This window comes from Megalobrama amblycephala, linkage group LG24 (genome assembly GCF_018812025.1).
Source record: "Megalobrama amblycephala isolate DHTTF-2021 linkage group LG24, ASM1881202v1, whole genome shotgun sequence".
NCBI lineage: Eukaryota > Metazoa > Chordata > Actinopteri > Cypriniformes > Xenocyprididae > Megalobrama > Megalobrama amblycephala.
The window spans coordinates 29711332-29726166 of record NC_063067.1 but is presented as its reverse complement, the minus strand read 5'-3'; the positions used below and the strand labels follow the sequence as shown (position 1 = coordinate 29726166).

The 14835-nt window shown below is 39.7% G+C and overlaps 1 protein-coding gene across 1 annotated transcript in view; it reads left to right on the top strand.

Moving 5' to 3' along the window:
* baz2a (bromodomain adjacent to zinc finger domain, 2A) overlaps nt 1-11725 on the top strand; it is a 41831-nt gene extending 30106 nt beyond the window's left edge. The window contains exons 22-30 of the mRNA XM_048179084.1: nt 1074-1229; nt 1318-1478; nt 1655-1720; nt 2304-2590; nt 2777-2912; nt 6772-6918; nt 7053-7273; nt 7612-7755; nt 9900-11725. Of these exons, the coding sequence (XP_048035041.1) occupies nt 1074-1229; nt 1318-1478; nt 1655-1720; nt 2304-2590; nt 2777-2912; nt 6772-6918; nt 7053-7273; nt 7612-7755; nt 9900-10059 (1478 nt within the window). The 3' untranslated portion in view covers nt 10060-11725. The remainder of the gene's footprint in view (nt 1-1073; nt 1230-1317; nt 1479-1654; nt 1721-2303; nt 2591-2776; nt 2913-6771; nt 6919-7052; nt 7274-7611; nt 7756-9899) is intronic.
* Nucleotides 11726-14835: the final 3110 nt, after the last annotated feature.

Below are 14835 nucleotides of genomic sequence, written 5' to 3'. Positions count from 1 at the left end.
AAAATGGTCTTTGGTGGTGGGGGACAAACACGGCCGTCCACACACAGTACGAAGTACCCTACCCATGTGAACTGAGAGCCCAGTACTGGCAATATTTTCAAAATGAATGCAAAAAAACTGTTTGTAATATTAACTTATCCTATTTATTAATGAAATAAAAATAATCACTGTCAGGACAGATCATAAAACAAAGTGCTTACAACTATTTTTTATTTAATCTGTAAATTTATAGTTTTAAAAAGTCAATGAGTGACTGATGTGTAAAGTTAGTATTAAAATGAACAACAAAAGTAACACATTACATAGAAAAGGTGGCAGGTCTATTATTTTGTATTTTTTCTCTCCAAGACTTAATGCACAGATCATTTGACATAGAGTATTAGATTCCTGTAATCCTAAACTTAAGTAGTGTTTTACAGATTAGAGCAGAATGCATCACATCCCTGATGAGTTAATCTTCATTCTAAGTTCAGGTTTTTATCTATGACATACTCTGTTGGTACAAAAGCAATGAAATGTGACATTATATGCAATTTATTATTTCATTTACGTATTAAAATATTGTTTATGCACCAAGAAAAATGTAACATTTTTTCATCTTAAATGACATTCTAAAGCTCTTTATTTCCAGCTGAGCTGCGTTCATTGGCTAAGGGTACATTTACATGACTATATTTACATGTACTAATAACGTAAACGTTGTTCCTTTGCGGTTTTCACGTACTGATGACAACGTTGTCAAAATGATCCCTATTCCCAAGGATCCACTAAAAGGACTAAAAACTCTGTATTATGCTGCCAGGCCAGTAGATGGCGATTGTCACTTTCTGAAGAAACTATGTGCCTAAAGACTGAATACATAATATGCATGCGCATGATGTCACCATTTTCACAAATTCACGTTTTTGTAGTTTACACAGAGACGATAATGGTAAAAAAAAAAAAATTGCGTTTTCAGGCCCCCAAAATGGCATTGTCGTGTAAATGAACGGCCAAAACGCATACGTTTTCTGTTATTAGTTGAAAACGGTGTCATGTAAAACGGCCCTTAAATGTCTTTCTCTCTCCCACAGAGATGGTGAAGGGCTGGTGGTGGATCAAAGAACCGGAGGAGCTGACAGCCATTCTGAGCGCCCTTCACCCACGGGGCATTCGAGAGAGGGTTCTCCACAAACACCTCACTAAACACATGGAGTATCTGGCTGAGGTCTGCAGACGTCCCGTGACCGGTGAGGAGCAGGAACATGCTGAGTGTGATTGCAGGCTTTGGTTGATGGCAGCCTGTTTAGTGTGTTCTTTTCCATTGTTCCTTCCCAGATCCCATCTTTCAGATGACAGTGGAGGATGGCGACACGCTGCTGGAGGCGTCTAAACAGGCGTGGAGTGAGCAGGAGAGAGCGGTAAAGTTAGACGTCAGTGTTCTGCAGTGGGTGGAAGACCTGGAGCAGAGGGTAGTCGGTGCAGACCTTCAGCTCAAGGTAACGAAAATGCAACAAGCAGATTCAAAAGGCATTTCTTCCTTTATTGAAAGAATCACAGCACTGTAAGGTCTTGCTCCAATAGTGACCACAGGGTGGCGCTGTTGGTTTATTTCTGCATTTACAGCACACAAGCGTGCTCACTTTATCACTGTCTCCACAATCTCTATTTCCAGGTGGCCATTCCCAACACAGAGAGTGATATGGAGGCTAGTCAGGAATCATCAAGCTCTCAGTTTCAGGTAGTGATAACCAGCGATCCACACACTCAAGTACTCGAGTCTGAATCCTAATATGTAAAGGAAACTGCTTAGTCAATTACTGTTAATTTGAGCACTCTGAGCAATTCGTAAGGTTGTGCCATACCCATTAAAATTAAAAGGTAATTTAATCGTTATAAAAATAAATGTAATAAGTTAAAAAATAAAAACAATAAATAAATAATTTTAATACATTATTTATATATTTATTTCATTATTCCTGTTATGAAATTAATGAAATACATGTAGTAATTAAACTCTTTAAATAATTTTAGTAATTAACATCTAAACTTTTGTAAATATATATTCACTTATTTTATTTCATTATTTATTATTGCAGGTATGAAATTATATATTTAAACTCTTGTAAAGATATATCAAATGATATTATTTTATTAATCATTTGAAAATCTATTTATTTCTGAAAATCCAAAATGAATGATTCATCTCATGTGGGATCTATTATGTTTTAACTTGGCTTTCGACATCAAAAAAGCCTTCAAAGCTGTCATGGCATTAAGAAAAGCTATGAAAGTTTACCACAACGGACATGTCCTCGTTTCAGATCTATACCCCTCCCGAGCCGGACTCCACGCGGGAGGACCTGCAGTATTACGAGCATGAGGTTGACCCCAAGGACGACTGGATGGTCAAGACTAAAAAGGAATGGTCCGATCTCCTGCGAGTTCCCAACAACCCCCTGGACCTGGCCGTCCTCCGATTGACTAATCTTGAGCGGAATGTTGAACGGCGTTATTTGAAGGAGCCGCTGTGGAATCTGGCAGAGGTGGTCCGCTTGGCACCTCTCACCCCTCCGCCCGGTGGGGAGGAAGTCCCGTTAGATGCTGTTAGGTGAGTCAGAGTTGATGGTCGTTAGAAAGAAGATGCCGTTTTCTTTTTAACCATCAAATATCGCTTCGTTATTACGCATTGTAATAATATTTTTCAGCCTTCATCAAAATGAATCATTGTTCCAAGTTATATAGTACATTATATGTGCTCTGGAGCGTATCAAACGTGTTTGTTTGTCTTTTATAGCTTGGAAAGTGAGATCACACCCAGGCTGAGGACGTGGCGCCAGGCCCTGGACCGCTGCCGCAGTGCATCTCAACTCTCGCTCTGTCTGCTGCAGCTGGAGAAAGCCATCGCATGGGAGAGGTCCATCATCAAAGTGGTGAGAGCACACACACATTAGCTCAGCTTCAGAGCCTGTACAGTTATTATGATTTATCACAACCAGTGTCGGGGAAAGTTACTTTTAAAAGTAATGCATTATAATATTGTGTTACTCCTTAAAAAAGTAACTAGTTGCATTACTTAGTTACTTTTTATGAAAAGTAATGCATTACATTACTTTTGCATTACTTTTTCTCACCTGAGCTGGGCTTGCTTGCAAGCTATTTTGGGCAAATGTTAAGGCCCTTTCACACCAAAGTGAAATGAATAAGCCTAAAGCAGGAAATGCATATTTACACCTGTACAGAGGGCGCAGCTCAAACAAAACATTCAGCTGTGTTGTCATTCTGGATCAAAGAAGAATATGATACAGGGGAAGGAAGTTCAACACTCTTATTTCTAAATCTAAAGTAATTTGTATAGTTGAATTGAATCTTTGAAAGTCAGCACCAAAGACATTGGTTAAAGTGAGATTAAATACATTAACTGTGTGTGTAATTTAATATAGTTAATTATTACAGGTTTGCATAAAATTCTGAGATTGCATTTCTGTTTTTATTTTGAGGAGTACTGAATGTTTTCATGCAAGATGAGTAAATGCATGTTCACATTAGTCAAGCACTACAATAACCATCATGTTTACACGGCCCACACAACACCACTGCACTTAGACAGGAGAGCTGTCTCTCTAAATGTGAAAAAGTAACTTGCGTTACTTATTTGAAAATAACTTAGATATTTTGTTGTAAATTGAAAAAGTAATGTTACTTTACTAGTTACTTGAAAAAGTAATCTGATTATGTAACACAAGTTACTTATAACGCGTTACCCCCAACACTGTGAACAACCTTCTACAATAAGAGTAATTCAGTTTCATATGTGACCAAATTTCACGCGAGGCAACTAAAAAATGTATTTTATTAGCCAAAGGCTAGTAAATTGTACGATTTCAATTGCCTGTAATTGAGTTGGAGGCAAAAAATAAGTTTGCCGCAGATAAAATTTCATTGCCTGCTGAGCTTTACCCACCATCGGTTGGCTAAGAGCGCCCTCTGTTGCTTTCTCTCACACGTGCACACTCACCTTGAGAGAAAGAGAGAACACATGCAGGGTTTGCTGTAGGCATGTGACGGTATCAAATTTTCATGTTGCGATTAATTGCTGAAGCTTTTTTATACCGTATTATCACGATATTGAAATAAGTTGCAAAAAAAGTGTTGTCATAGTGTAACAGGTTTAAGAACTCTTTTTGTAATAACAAAAATTACTGAATGTTTAAATACAATAATACAATACACAAAAAAAAAATATGAAGTCAAATTTTCAAACAGATTAAAGTGCAAAAGAATTAGGCTATAAAGAACAACATATAACACTTTACAATAAGGTCTCATTATTTAATGCATTAACTAAGATTGAGCAATAGCTACATTTGTTACAGAAAGTATTATTTTTTGTTAATGTTAGTTAAGAAACACAACTGATCATTGTTAGTTTTATCTCATGTCCATTAAATAAGTTCTTTTGATTTTAGTAATGTTATTAAACTGTAACTAAGAAATTAATATTAACTAAGAATAATTAATGCTTCATACGTATTTTTCGTTGTCAGTTTGGTAATAATGAATTAACATGTTAACTAATATGTCTTTAAGTTTTACTGAACAATAACAAATAATCAGAACATTTCTAATCATTAGGGCATGTTGTAGTACAGATTAAAATATATGTTTGAGGCATTTTAAAGGTGCTCTAAGTGATGTCACGCGTTTTTAGGCCAAAACATTTTTTGTCACAATCAGCAAACATCTCCTCACTATCCGATAGCTGCCTGTCCCCTGAACACACTGTAAAAAATGCGGTCTCTGTAGTCGCCACAAGCTCCGAAAACGGCAATAAAAACAAACTGGTGCAGCCTGGACCACGAATCATAATAAACATGCTCCAGCCAATAACCGACAAGAATGATTTTAAATGCGCGTTCATGACTGTTTCAGGAAGCACGGAGGGGAGGGGGAGGAGGAGGAGGAGGAGGAGGAGGAGGAGGAGGAGGAGGAGGAGGAGGAGGAGGAGGAGGAGGAGGAGGAGGAGGAGGAGGAGGAGGAGGAGGAGGAGGAGGAGGAGGAGGAGGAGGAGGAGGAGGAGGGAGGGAGGGTCTAGCTAGCCTCTGTTTTGTTTGACAACACTTCGAACGTCAACAGGAAGTTACTCCACCCAGGATCGCTTAGAGAACCTTTAAAAACTTCACCAGCGCAGTTGCTTTGTTTATGGGGTTTCCGGAGTAACCGTTGCACTGCTGTTCCATCAGCGCCCTCTGCTGTCAGAGAGTGAACGGGTGCTTTCATTCAGCGTGTCTCCTTCACTCGTTCGGCCATGTGCTTCTCGTGCACGTTGGGCTTGTTTACATCTGAGTGCGTTTCCCTTTGACGCAGAATACAGCGGTGTTGTGCATTTTATATGGTTGATGGGGAAAGTATTCTTAAATGCATTATAAAAATTTTAATAATTGGTAATAAATTATTATTTACGGTATTTTGAAATGCCCACGATAACAATATCGTGCATATTCATTATCGCGATATATCGCATTACCGAATATCGGCACAAGTCTAGTTTGCTGACAACTGTCACTGTCCCGATCGGGCCAGTGCTGTCATCATGAAAGTTTATCATTTGGATGCGTTTTTAAGCATTGCTGATTTAAACATTCAAGCGCAAGTAGACGCGAAAGATAACTCACGCGCATTGTGTGAGAAATTTTGTGTGCGCACCCAGAAAGCCGCATCTGACAGCACGTGAATACTGAATTGAGCTCTCTTTCACGTCTTGTGCTGTGTGTAACAGTATATTGTATATGTCCATTAGTCTTAAAGTGACAGCACCCTAATATTCCTGCTACTGTCTTGTTTGATTATTTGACCTTATTTTATTACAGACCGTTTACTTGACTTTAGTATTGTTTGAAATTTATATATTATATTTATGTAGATTTTTTTTTCATTTGCATTGTTCTTGCATTCCATGTAAAAAGCCTGGCGAGTAAAATACACAATTTACTAGACAATGGCAACTCGAGCTTCAGTGTGTCTGTAGAGGGTTGTATCATTTTATATATATGTACATGACAGATATCACTAAAATAGAGAAATTGAGATCACATCTTTTTTTTAGGTCTACTTCAATGTTTAAGGGTGCTTCCACACTAGCATTTTGGTGCACACCCATGTGTACCCTGGTAAAGTTCGCTGCTGAAATGAACTAAATTGTGGAAGTGAACCGCTAATGATGTATGATTCAATAAATTTGCGTGTTTGTGCATGTTCTCACTCAGTTTCCTGACAAGCGTGACTGACGCATTGCAAGCAGAGGGAATGTGTATATAGTTTCTGTTGGTCTCTCGCGTTCTTTAGAACATTTGCAGCTTGTTCACTGCAGATGGACCCAGGTGCCGTTATGTGGTAATGCTTTGGGAGCAAAACAAAAGGTTAAAAAAAAAAAAAATACAAAAGTGAGGCGAGCAATGCTATGCGTTTTGCCGCCTTCTCCTGTGTTGTTGTTACCAAGCAACAGCTTCTGCTTTGACAAAATTGCACCATGATTCAGAATCAAGCAGTGTGAACACAATCCACCAGGGGAGGTGGGAGCAGTCCAACTAGGGTACGGACCAGGCAAACAAAGTGTGAAAGCACCCTAAGTATGCTGGAGCTGTTGCATAGGCAGTGTTTGTTCGCTAACCAAAGATATGTTTGTTTAGCCCTATTCGCTCATTTTCTAAATTGGAAAACTAACCCTGAATAGGGTTATGTAAACCTGGTTGAATGTGTTTTCTACACACTGATGTTCATATGTGTCCACAGACGTGTCAGGTGTGCCGTAAGGGTGATGATGACGAGTACCTGCTCTTGTGTGATGGCTGTGATCGTGGGTGTCACATGTTCTGCCTGAGGCCTAAGGTCATGCAGGTGCCAGAAGGCGATTGGTTCTGTCCCACCTGCGTTGCCAAGGTATGTAAAATTTAAAATATCCACCACCCTTTTTTTCCATCTGACTCACACTGTAATCTTGAAAAATTTGCATGAGTTTTGTTTGTATATTATATTTGTCTATGCCTATGTTTATGAGAAACAAAATTTTGCAGGAAAACGGTGACACTCCAAGATCACAGCGTTCATCGCGTCAGAGATCAAAGGCGCGGAAACGGCGTCTTGCAGAAGATAGTTCAGATGAGGATGAAGGGTACAAACGAGGCATGACCACGCGACAAAAAGATACCACAGCTTCCTCAAGTGGGACGAGCATCTCCCCTTCCAAGCGCAGGAGGATGACCACACGAAACCAGCCTGACCTCACCTACTGCGAGTGAGTCTTCAGTTCTGTGGAAAATAATATTTTCAAAATTTCATGTAGTGTGTAATATAGCTGTCTAAATGGCGTTATTGTCTTCTAAAAAGAACCGATTCCAAACTGCCTGAAACGAGTCATCAGCAATTCCAGTCTCACATCCTGTTACAAACTTATATAACAATGTAACAAATTTGCATAATGCCAGCCTATGGTCTTCAGTTTTAAAAAAGAAAACATCTGTTGTTTTGAAAATTCATCTTGGTGCATCTCTAACCTGAGTCTAAATGAATCTGCTACGTGGAATAATTACTGGGTGATGTGAGATAATTACTGATCTGTTTGATGTGCTGTAGGATCATTCTGATGGAAATGGAGGCTCACTCAGACGCCTGGCCTTTTCTGGAGCCGGTCAATCCCCGCCTGGTGCCTGGCTACCGACGCATCATCAAAAACCCCATGGACTTCCTCACTATGAGGGAAAGACTTCTGCAGGGAGGGTAAGAGGGAATGTACCAATCACAAATTACAGTGTTGAGTCACGAGGTGAACACACAAATGGTGTTTGGAGATACAATAATCAATTTGACCATTTGTTTAATTTATTTATATTTTATTGTATAAAATATAAATTAATTTATATTTATAAATTAATTTTAGTTAACCAATATTTAAACGTTTCCTCAATCATTTATCAGTTCTTAAAGGGTTAGTTCACCCAAAAATGAAAATGATGTCATTAATGACTCACCCTCATGTCGTTCCAAACCCGTAATGCTGCGTTCACACCGAACGCGTCTGAGGCGTCTGATTTACATGTTAAGTCAATGTAAACGCGCGTCTAGGTGTCCTGCTGTGCGAATCAAGCGTCTAGCGCTGCGCGAATCAGCCGTTGACGCGCGAATTGAGCGTTCATGCTGCTGACGCGTGAATTGAGCGTCTGACGCCCAAACGCCCGAGTTGAAAAATCTGAACTTTGGCGTAAATTCGCGGTGCGTTAACCAATCAGGGACTCTGCTTTGGTAGTAACGTGTTTATGATGTGATCAGTGGTGGAGACTAGAACAAAGATGTCCTGTGTGTGGCCACCCTGAGCTCTATGATGTGTCATTATATTTTTATCGAGACAGGAATAAAAAGGACCTTGCCTGGAAGAGAATAAGCGAAGAAATCTGACAATCTGGTTAGTTGTAAAACTTTTTGCATGATTTTAGCCATTGATACTAGCCCACCTTCTAGCTAGCAAAAGTCGGCCGGCATAACCGAGTGAAATTGCCGCTACAGGTTTCCAACTGACGAGATTATGTGTTTATTCAGAGGATCTGTACAGAAAGAGATGAAAGCCCCTCCCATGACGCGAATTCGTGTCCGAACACACTTTGTTTAGACGCGCGAATTGAGCGAATTTTACGCGCGCCTGACTTCAAAATGTTCAAGCGTCCAACTAGACGCGTCTGGCGCGAATTTGACGCCCCAGACGCGTTCGGTGTGAACGCAGCATAAGACCTCCGTTAATCTTCGGAACACAGTTTAAGATATTTTAGATTTAGTCCGAGAGCTTTCTGTCCCTCCATTGAAAATGTGTGTATGGTATACTGTCCATGTCCAGAAAGGTAATAAAAACATCATCAAAGTAGTCCATGTGACATCAGTGGGTTAGTTAGAAGTTTTTGAAGCATCGAAAATACATTTTGGTCCAAAAATAACAAAAACTACGACTTTATTCAGCATTGTATTCTCTTCCGGAATCCTTTCCATAGAATTGATTCCATTGAATCGATTCCATTGAATCCTTTCATCTGTCGGCATTGGTAATGCACTTTTACGTCACCGTGGTTGTTTTTGGCGATTAGGACATCCACGACATTTTGAAGCATCGAAAATACGTTTTGGTCCAAAAATAATAAAAACTACGACTTTATTCAGCATTGTATTCTCTTCCGGGTCTGTTGTATATCCTACGCAGTGGCGCTGCTTCTGCTTTTTCTTTCCTGTTTTACGGCGGTTGGCATCCAGCTTATTGGTGCATTACCGCCCCCTTCTGCTCCGGACAGTGATGCTGCTGACATAAGACGCTGCTGACGGGGGTCATGCACACCTACGCACCATTTAAAAAAATATAGAAACACCAAAATACAAACAATGTAGAGTAGCTTGAATACAGCGTGCGTCTCCCTCAGACAGTAAACGAAGCTCGGGCGCACCAGATAACACGTCAGCAGATGTCAGCAGCGTCACCTCATACATGGCCACTATCAAATATAAGGGGCCTTCCTTGCCATAAATGCTTGGATAACATGCCTACGTCTCCTTTGATTAACAAATAAGGTCTATTGCAGTGGCTCAGATATAAATAAATCTACCAACATATTGCGAGAGCAAAAAAAGACGTTTTAGTCGCATAACATCAGTTAATGGAAACGCCGTCCTTTCGCAATAGTTTTTATCGATATTTAGAAAATAGTTTTACGAAAATCTGTAATGGAAATGTGGTTACTGACAGTCAACTTGCTATCAGACAAGCACAGTTTTGGCCGAAACCAAAAATTCATTTCCGACTAACTATTCTCGTTTGCTGAAATTTCGTTGCATCACTATTTATTAGTATGGAAGACTGCAGCTGTGTTCACATCTGTGTCTCTCAGGTACTGCAGCTGTGAGGAGTTTGCTGCCGACGCTCAGCTGGTTTTCAACAACTGCGAACTCTTCAACGAGGACACGTCAGAGGTGGGCAAGGCCGGCCACTCCATGCGACGCTTCTTCGAGAGCCGCTGGGCGGAGTTCTACGAGAACAAGGACAAATAGAGACGCTGCCCTCTGCTGCATGGGAGGAACCATCGGAATGCCACGCCCCTTTGATGATGCTCATTACTACTAAAAACTCTTTCTGGAGAGCCCTCCAGTCCTATGTATGCATACACATGTAGATATATGTATAGATTTGTTCTCTTTGTTTTACAAGTATCTGTTTTTGCCCCCCCAAAAACTTTTCTTTATCACCTGGTATTACGGCGTACAGACTTCTCATCTTTATTCAGTTTCATCCGTCTCTCTTTTGGGGTAGAAGTACTTTTACAGGACTTGATTGGGTCACACTTGATGTCACGTGTCAAAGACACACCTCTATCAGGACGTTCTCTCTGTTTCGATCATTTACTCGAAGCCTTCTGCTCTATAATGTACTGCTCGTGGACCACGCGTGTCCCCTTGATTGAAAATGTAACGTAACGTGCTTTCGATACTAGAAGCAATTTCCTCAGTATATATTTTTTATTATACACTATATATACACTTAAAGAAAGAAAAAAAAATAGTTGGGATTATTTAATAGCAATAGACTGTAGTGAATCTGTACAGACACGTCGTAGAGAGATGTATAGGTGACTCATGAAATGGCCAGTAAACATACTATATCACGTGTAACTCATCACGTCTTTTGCTTGTAGAATATTGGTCTTATGAACTGGAGGTTTGCCATCTTTTACTAAGGTTATTTTTCTGTCATGCCCCCTAAACCCAGAAAATCAGTGTTTGTTCATAATGAAATCTGACTTAATGCCAATAGCAGACTCGTTTTAACCGCTACAACAAAAGGCTGGTTTTAACTTCCTTGTTTTTAAGCTCCGCTAGCTAGATAGCCGTTTTCGAAGCTTTTGCTTGGTGTATGACTATTGTCTGTGGGGGAAAAAAAAAACTTTAGGCCGTATTGATATTGGTTTATATGGAAAGGATATGTACGTACTTCTGACAGTAGAGGTTTGTTTAGCGACGCTTATTTTCATTGGAACAGTATCTCCGCTGTCTCTTCGGTATGACTGGATCCGGTTTTCATGAATATAATTTGTTGAAACCCTTGCATCCTCAGATGTTTAGACTGTTTTATGTGTTTTAATGATGTGCGTGTGATTGTTTGAACCTGGACCAACTCCCTCATAAAGGACATTGTAACCATGCTTTCTCAAATGAAAATGCCTTGCATCATTAGTGGTCTAACTGACCCGTAAGGATTTGCAAAATCCAAACGTTTTCATTGTCCCCGCCCCAATGACTTTTTGAGTTTCACAATTTTTATTAGTCAAAAGCAGGATGCTACAGCACTGAGTAGAGAAGCGCAGTAGAGCACACTATTCATGTTCATTCATACACTGAACTCAACGTGCGCAGCAGGAAATGTATCGTTCACTCTGTGTTCCTCAGCATACAAAAAGGGACATATTTGCTGTTTTTTTTTTTTACAGATGGAAAACCTGAAGACAGTACTAGAAAATTCAACCAAATGTGGTGTTTAGTGAATTTTTAATAATGTACAGTTTTTGTGACTTTAAATTTGTTCCTTTCTATATTTTTAGGACCAATATATCGTTTTTAAGAGGCGACATTAAATGACCATGTTGTTTCAAGGTAATGTAACACGCGTGCATCTGTAGAATGTACTGTTAGCGGAAATAAAACCACATCTAGTAGACGATAACTGGTCTCCTTTTATGGTTATTAACTGTACTGTGTCTAGTAATGAAGTTTCTTATATTTAAAGGGGACCTATAATGCCCCTTTTCACAAGACCTAATATAAGTCTCTGGTGTCCCCAGAATGTGTCTCTGAAGTTTCAGCTAAAAATACCCCACAGATCATTATTATAGCTGGTCAATTTGCTCCAATTGGGTGTTAGCAAAAACATGCCATTTTTGTGTGTCCCTTTAAATGCAAATGAGCTGCTGCTTCCAGCCCGCTTTCCAGAAGAGGGCGGAGCTTTATCGGCTCAAGCTTCGGTTGCTCAACAACAACAAAGCTGGAGAATCTCACGCAGCCAAAATGAGGATTGTCAGTAACTGTGTTCAGCCTTACATTGTTCAAACCGGAGTCGACACTGATGGAGAGACTCAGGAAGAAGTTACAACTTTTAGAATGAAACTGGACGTTTCTGAATGGTTAGTGGATAAATTTATTTAGTTGCTGTGGAGTTGATTCAGCGCATCCACTAGCATGTGCCGTCATGTTATATCTTTTGTGCAAACCCCGCATGGACGCCCACTGTAGTATACCCGTTTGCCAAACAGAGCCATACACACCAGGCTAACGTTTATGATTGCTATCAAATGCTGTTAATGGTCTAATATTTTTTACAAAATATCACTCGGACAGAAACACTCCTTTTTAGCAATTGAGCTTGCCAGGGTCAACTTGCAGGCTAACAAGACTCTAAATAGTGTTGTGTTCATCTGTGCAGCCAACGACAGAACAGTTAAAATACTTTGCTCGATCTTTTGCCATGGCGTCTGGTAACGCTTGCGAAAACAAAATGGCGGTGCTGTGGGTAGAAACGTGCAGATAAGGGGTGGTAATATTATAATATGATCCCCGTCCTATGCCACAAGGGGAGCGAAATCTGAGCGGTTTGTTTTTTCACATGCTTGCAAAGAAAGGCTTTTTATTTTTATTATAGCACTTAAAGGATTAGTTTACTTTGAAATGAAAATTAGCCCAAGCTTTAGCCATCCTAGGTGTTTATGACTTTCTTCTTTCTGATGAATACAATCAGATTTATATTAATAAATATCCTGATGCATCAAAGCTTTATAATGGCAATGATAGGGTTCAATGAGTATGAGCTGAAGAAACTGTCTCCTTTAGGGGTGCAACGGTTCTCGGTTAAAAAAAAATCGAATCTTACGGTTCTCCACTTAGGGTTCGGTACGCACTTGCACCGCGGTTCATCTCGAATGACGACGCATCTATTGGTTAATGTGGTTTGTTTAAAATAGCAACGTGGGGAACACAGAGTTCAGATAATGTTTGTTTCAGTCGATGGATGCGCAAAACGTTACAACAACGATAATCAAAAAGCGTGGACAAAACAGTCACTCTTTGTAAACTGTTAACTGCGAGTGCCGTATGCTCTAATGTCCAGTTATTTACGCCGTCATCACCCTGGTGTTGATAGGTGAGACCTGAACAGCACACGTTGCTATCTGTGTTTAAACTAAACTCATTTAAGCCTTGCTGATTTAAACCTTCAAGAACAAGACGCGAAAGAGAACTCGCGCGCGCTGTGAGAAGATTTATGCGCTCATCCGAAGCGCGCACACGCTTATTTCAGTCAGCGCGCAAATACTGAATTCCCTTTCAAGTCTTGCGCTTCAGCGGCCAACTTCATACAAAAATTATGTCAGCATGCCCGTCTTGGCGAGTATCCTAGCAAACATAGTCGGTTATGTCTTAAGTGAACGTATAATAGTCGAGAAAGACAGCGCATGTGTAACAGTACTGGATGGCGCATGTCTTAAAGGGAAAAATACTATTCCTGCTGCCTGTTTTTAATGTTAAATCAAACAACAAATGACAAAGAAATCACTCACTGCTCTTGACTGAATAGTTTTTGTAACTTAAATAATGATTCATCTTTATTTATTTTATACAGTAAAGATAATATGCAGTGTTACTTTATATTTGATTACCCATTTTCTGTACCTGAAAACTACTGTTAGATACCTGAAAAGCACTGTTTATTTTATTTGAATATTTGCTTTATTGTACTTATTTGTGATGTTGCTTGTAGTTTGATTGTTTGTTCTTATTTTCTTTATTTTTGACGGTAGTCCTATTTTCCCTAAACATAGCACATACCGAACCGTACCAAAACCGTGACCCTAAAACCGTGATACGAACTGAACCGTGAGCAATTTGAACCGTTGCACCCCTAGTCTCCATCCACATCCATCCATCATAAACACACTCCACACCGGCTCCGGGGGGTCCTTCTGAAGCGAAGTGATGCGTTTGTGTGAAAATATATCTATTTAAACAAGTTATGAAGTAAAATATCTAGCTTCCGCCAGACCGCCTTCCATATCGAAATTACGAAGAAAGTGTAAACTGGCGTCACGTCAGTTAAGACTTTATCCGTAAGCTGAATAGGGAAGACGTAGCGTAAGCTTTATGAACTGCAAGAGTTTTACACTTTCTGCGTACATTGAATATGAAAGGCGGTCTGGCGGAAGCTAGAAGATTTTACTTTATAACTTCTTTAAATATGGATATATTTTCACACAAACCCATCGCTTCAATTCAGAAGGACTTTATTAACCCCCCCGGAGCTGTGTGGAGCACATATTTATGATGGATGGATGTGGATGGACACACTTTCTTCAGCTCATACTCGTGACCCCTGTTCACTGCCATTATAAAGCTTAGATGTGTCAGGATATTTATTCACATTTCTGCGATTATGTTCATCAGAAAGAAGAACGTCTTATACACCTAGGATGGCTTAAGGGCCGAGTAAAGCTTGGCGTAATTTTCATTTCAAAATCATCTAATCCTTTAAACACGGAAAAAAAGTCTGACTGTCATATGTTCCCTTTAAGCAATATCTGCACTGCCTTGATTGCAAATCTGATACTGCTTTTATATATAAAGAAGTGAACCTTCTAGGTTTGTTTAGCCTATTGTGTCATATTTGATGCGCAATTTCTAATGATTTATTTGCCTCTAAAAATCATCAACGTGATCAGCTTTAGCCTAGTGAAAAAAACTGTTGTACACAATCCTTTACATTTTTATCCTTTTATTATAACTGCGAAA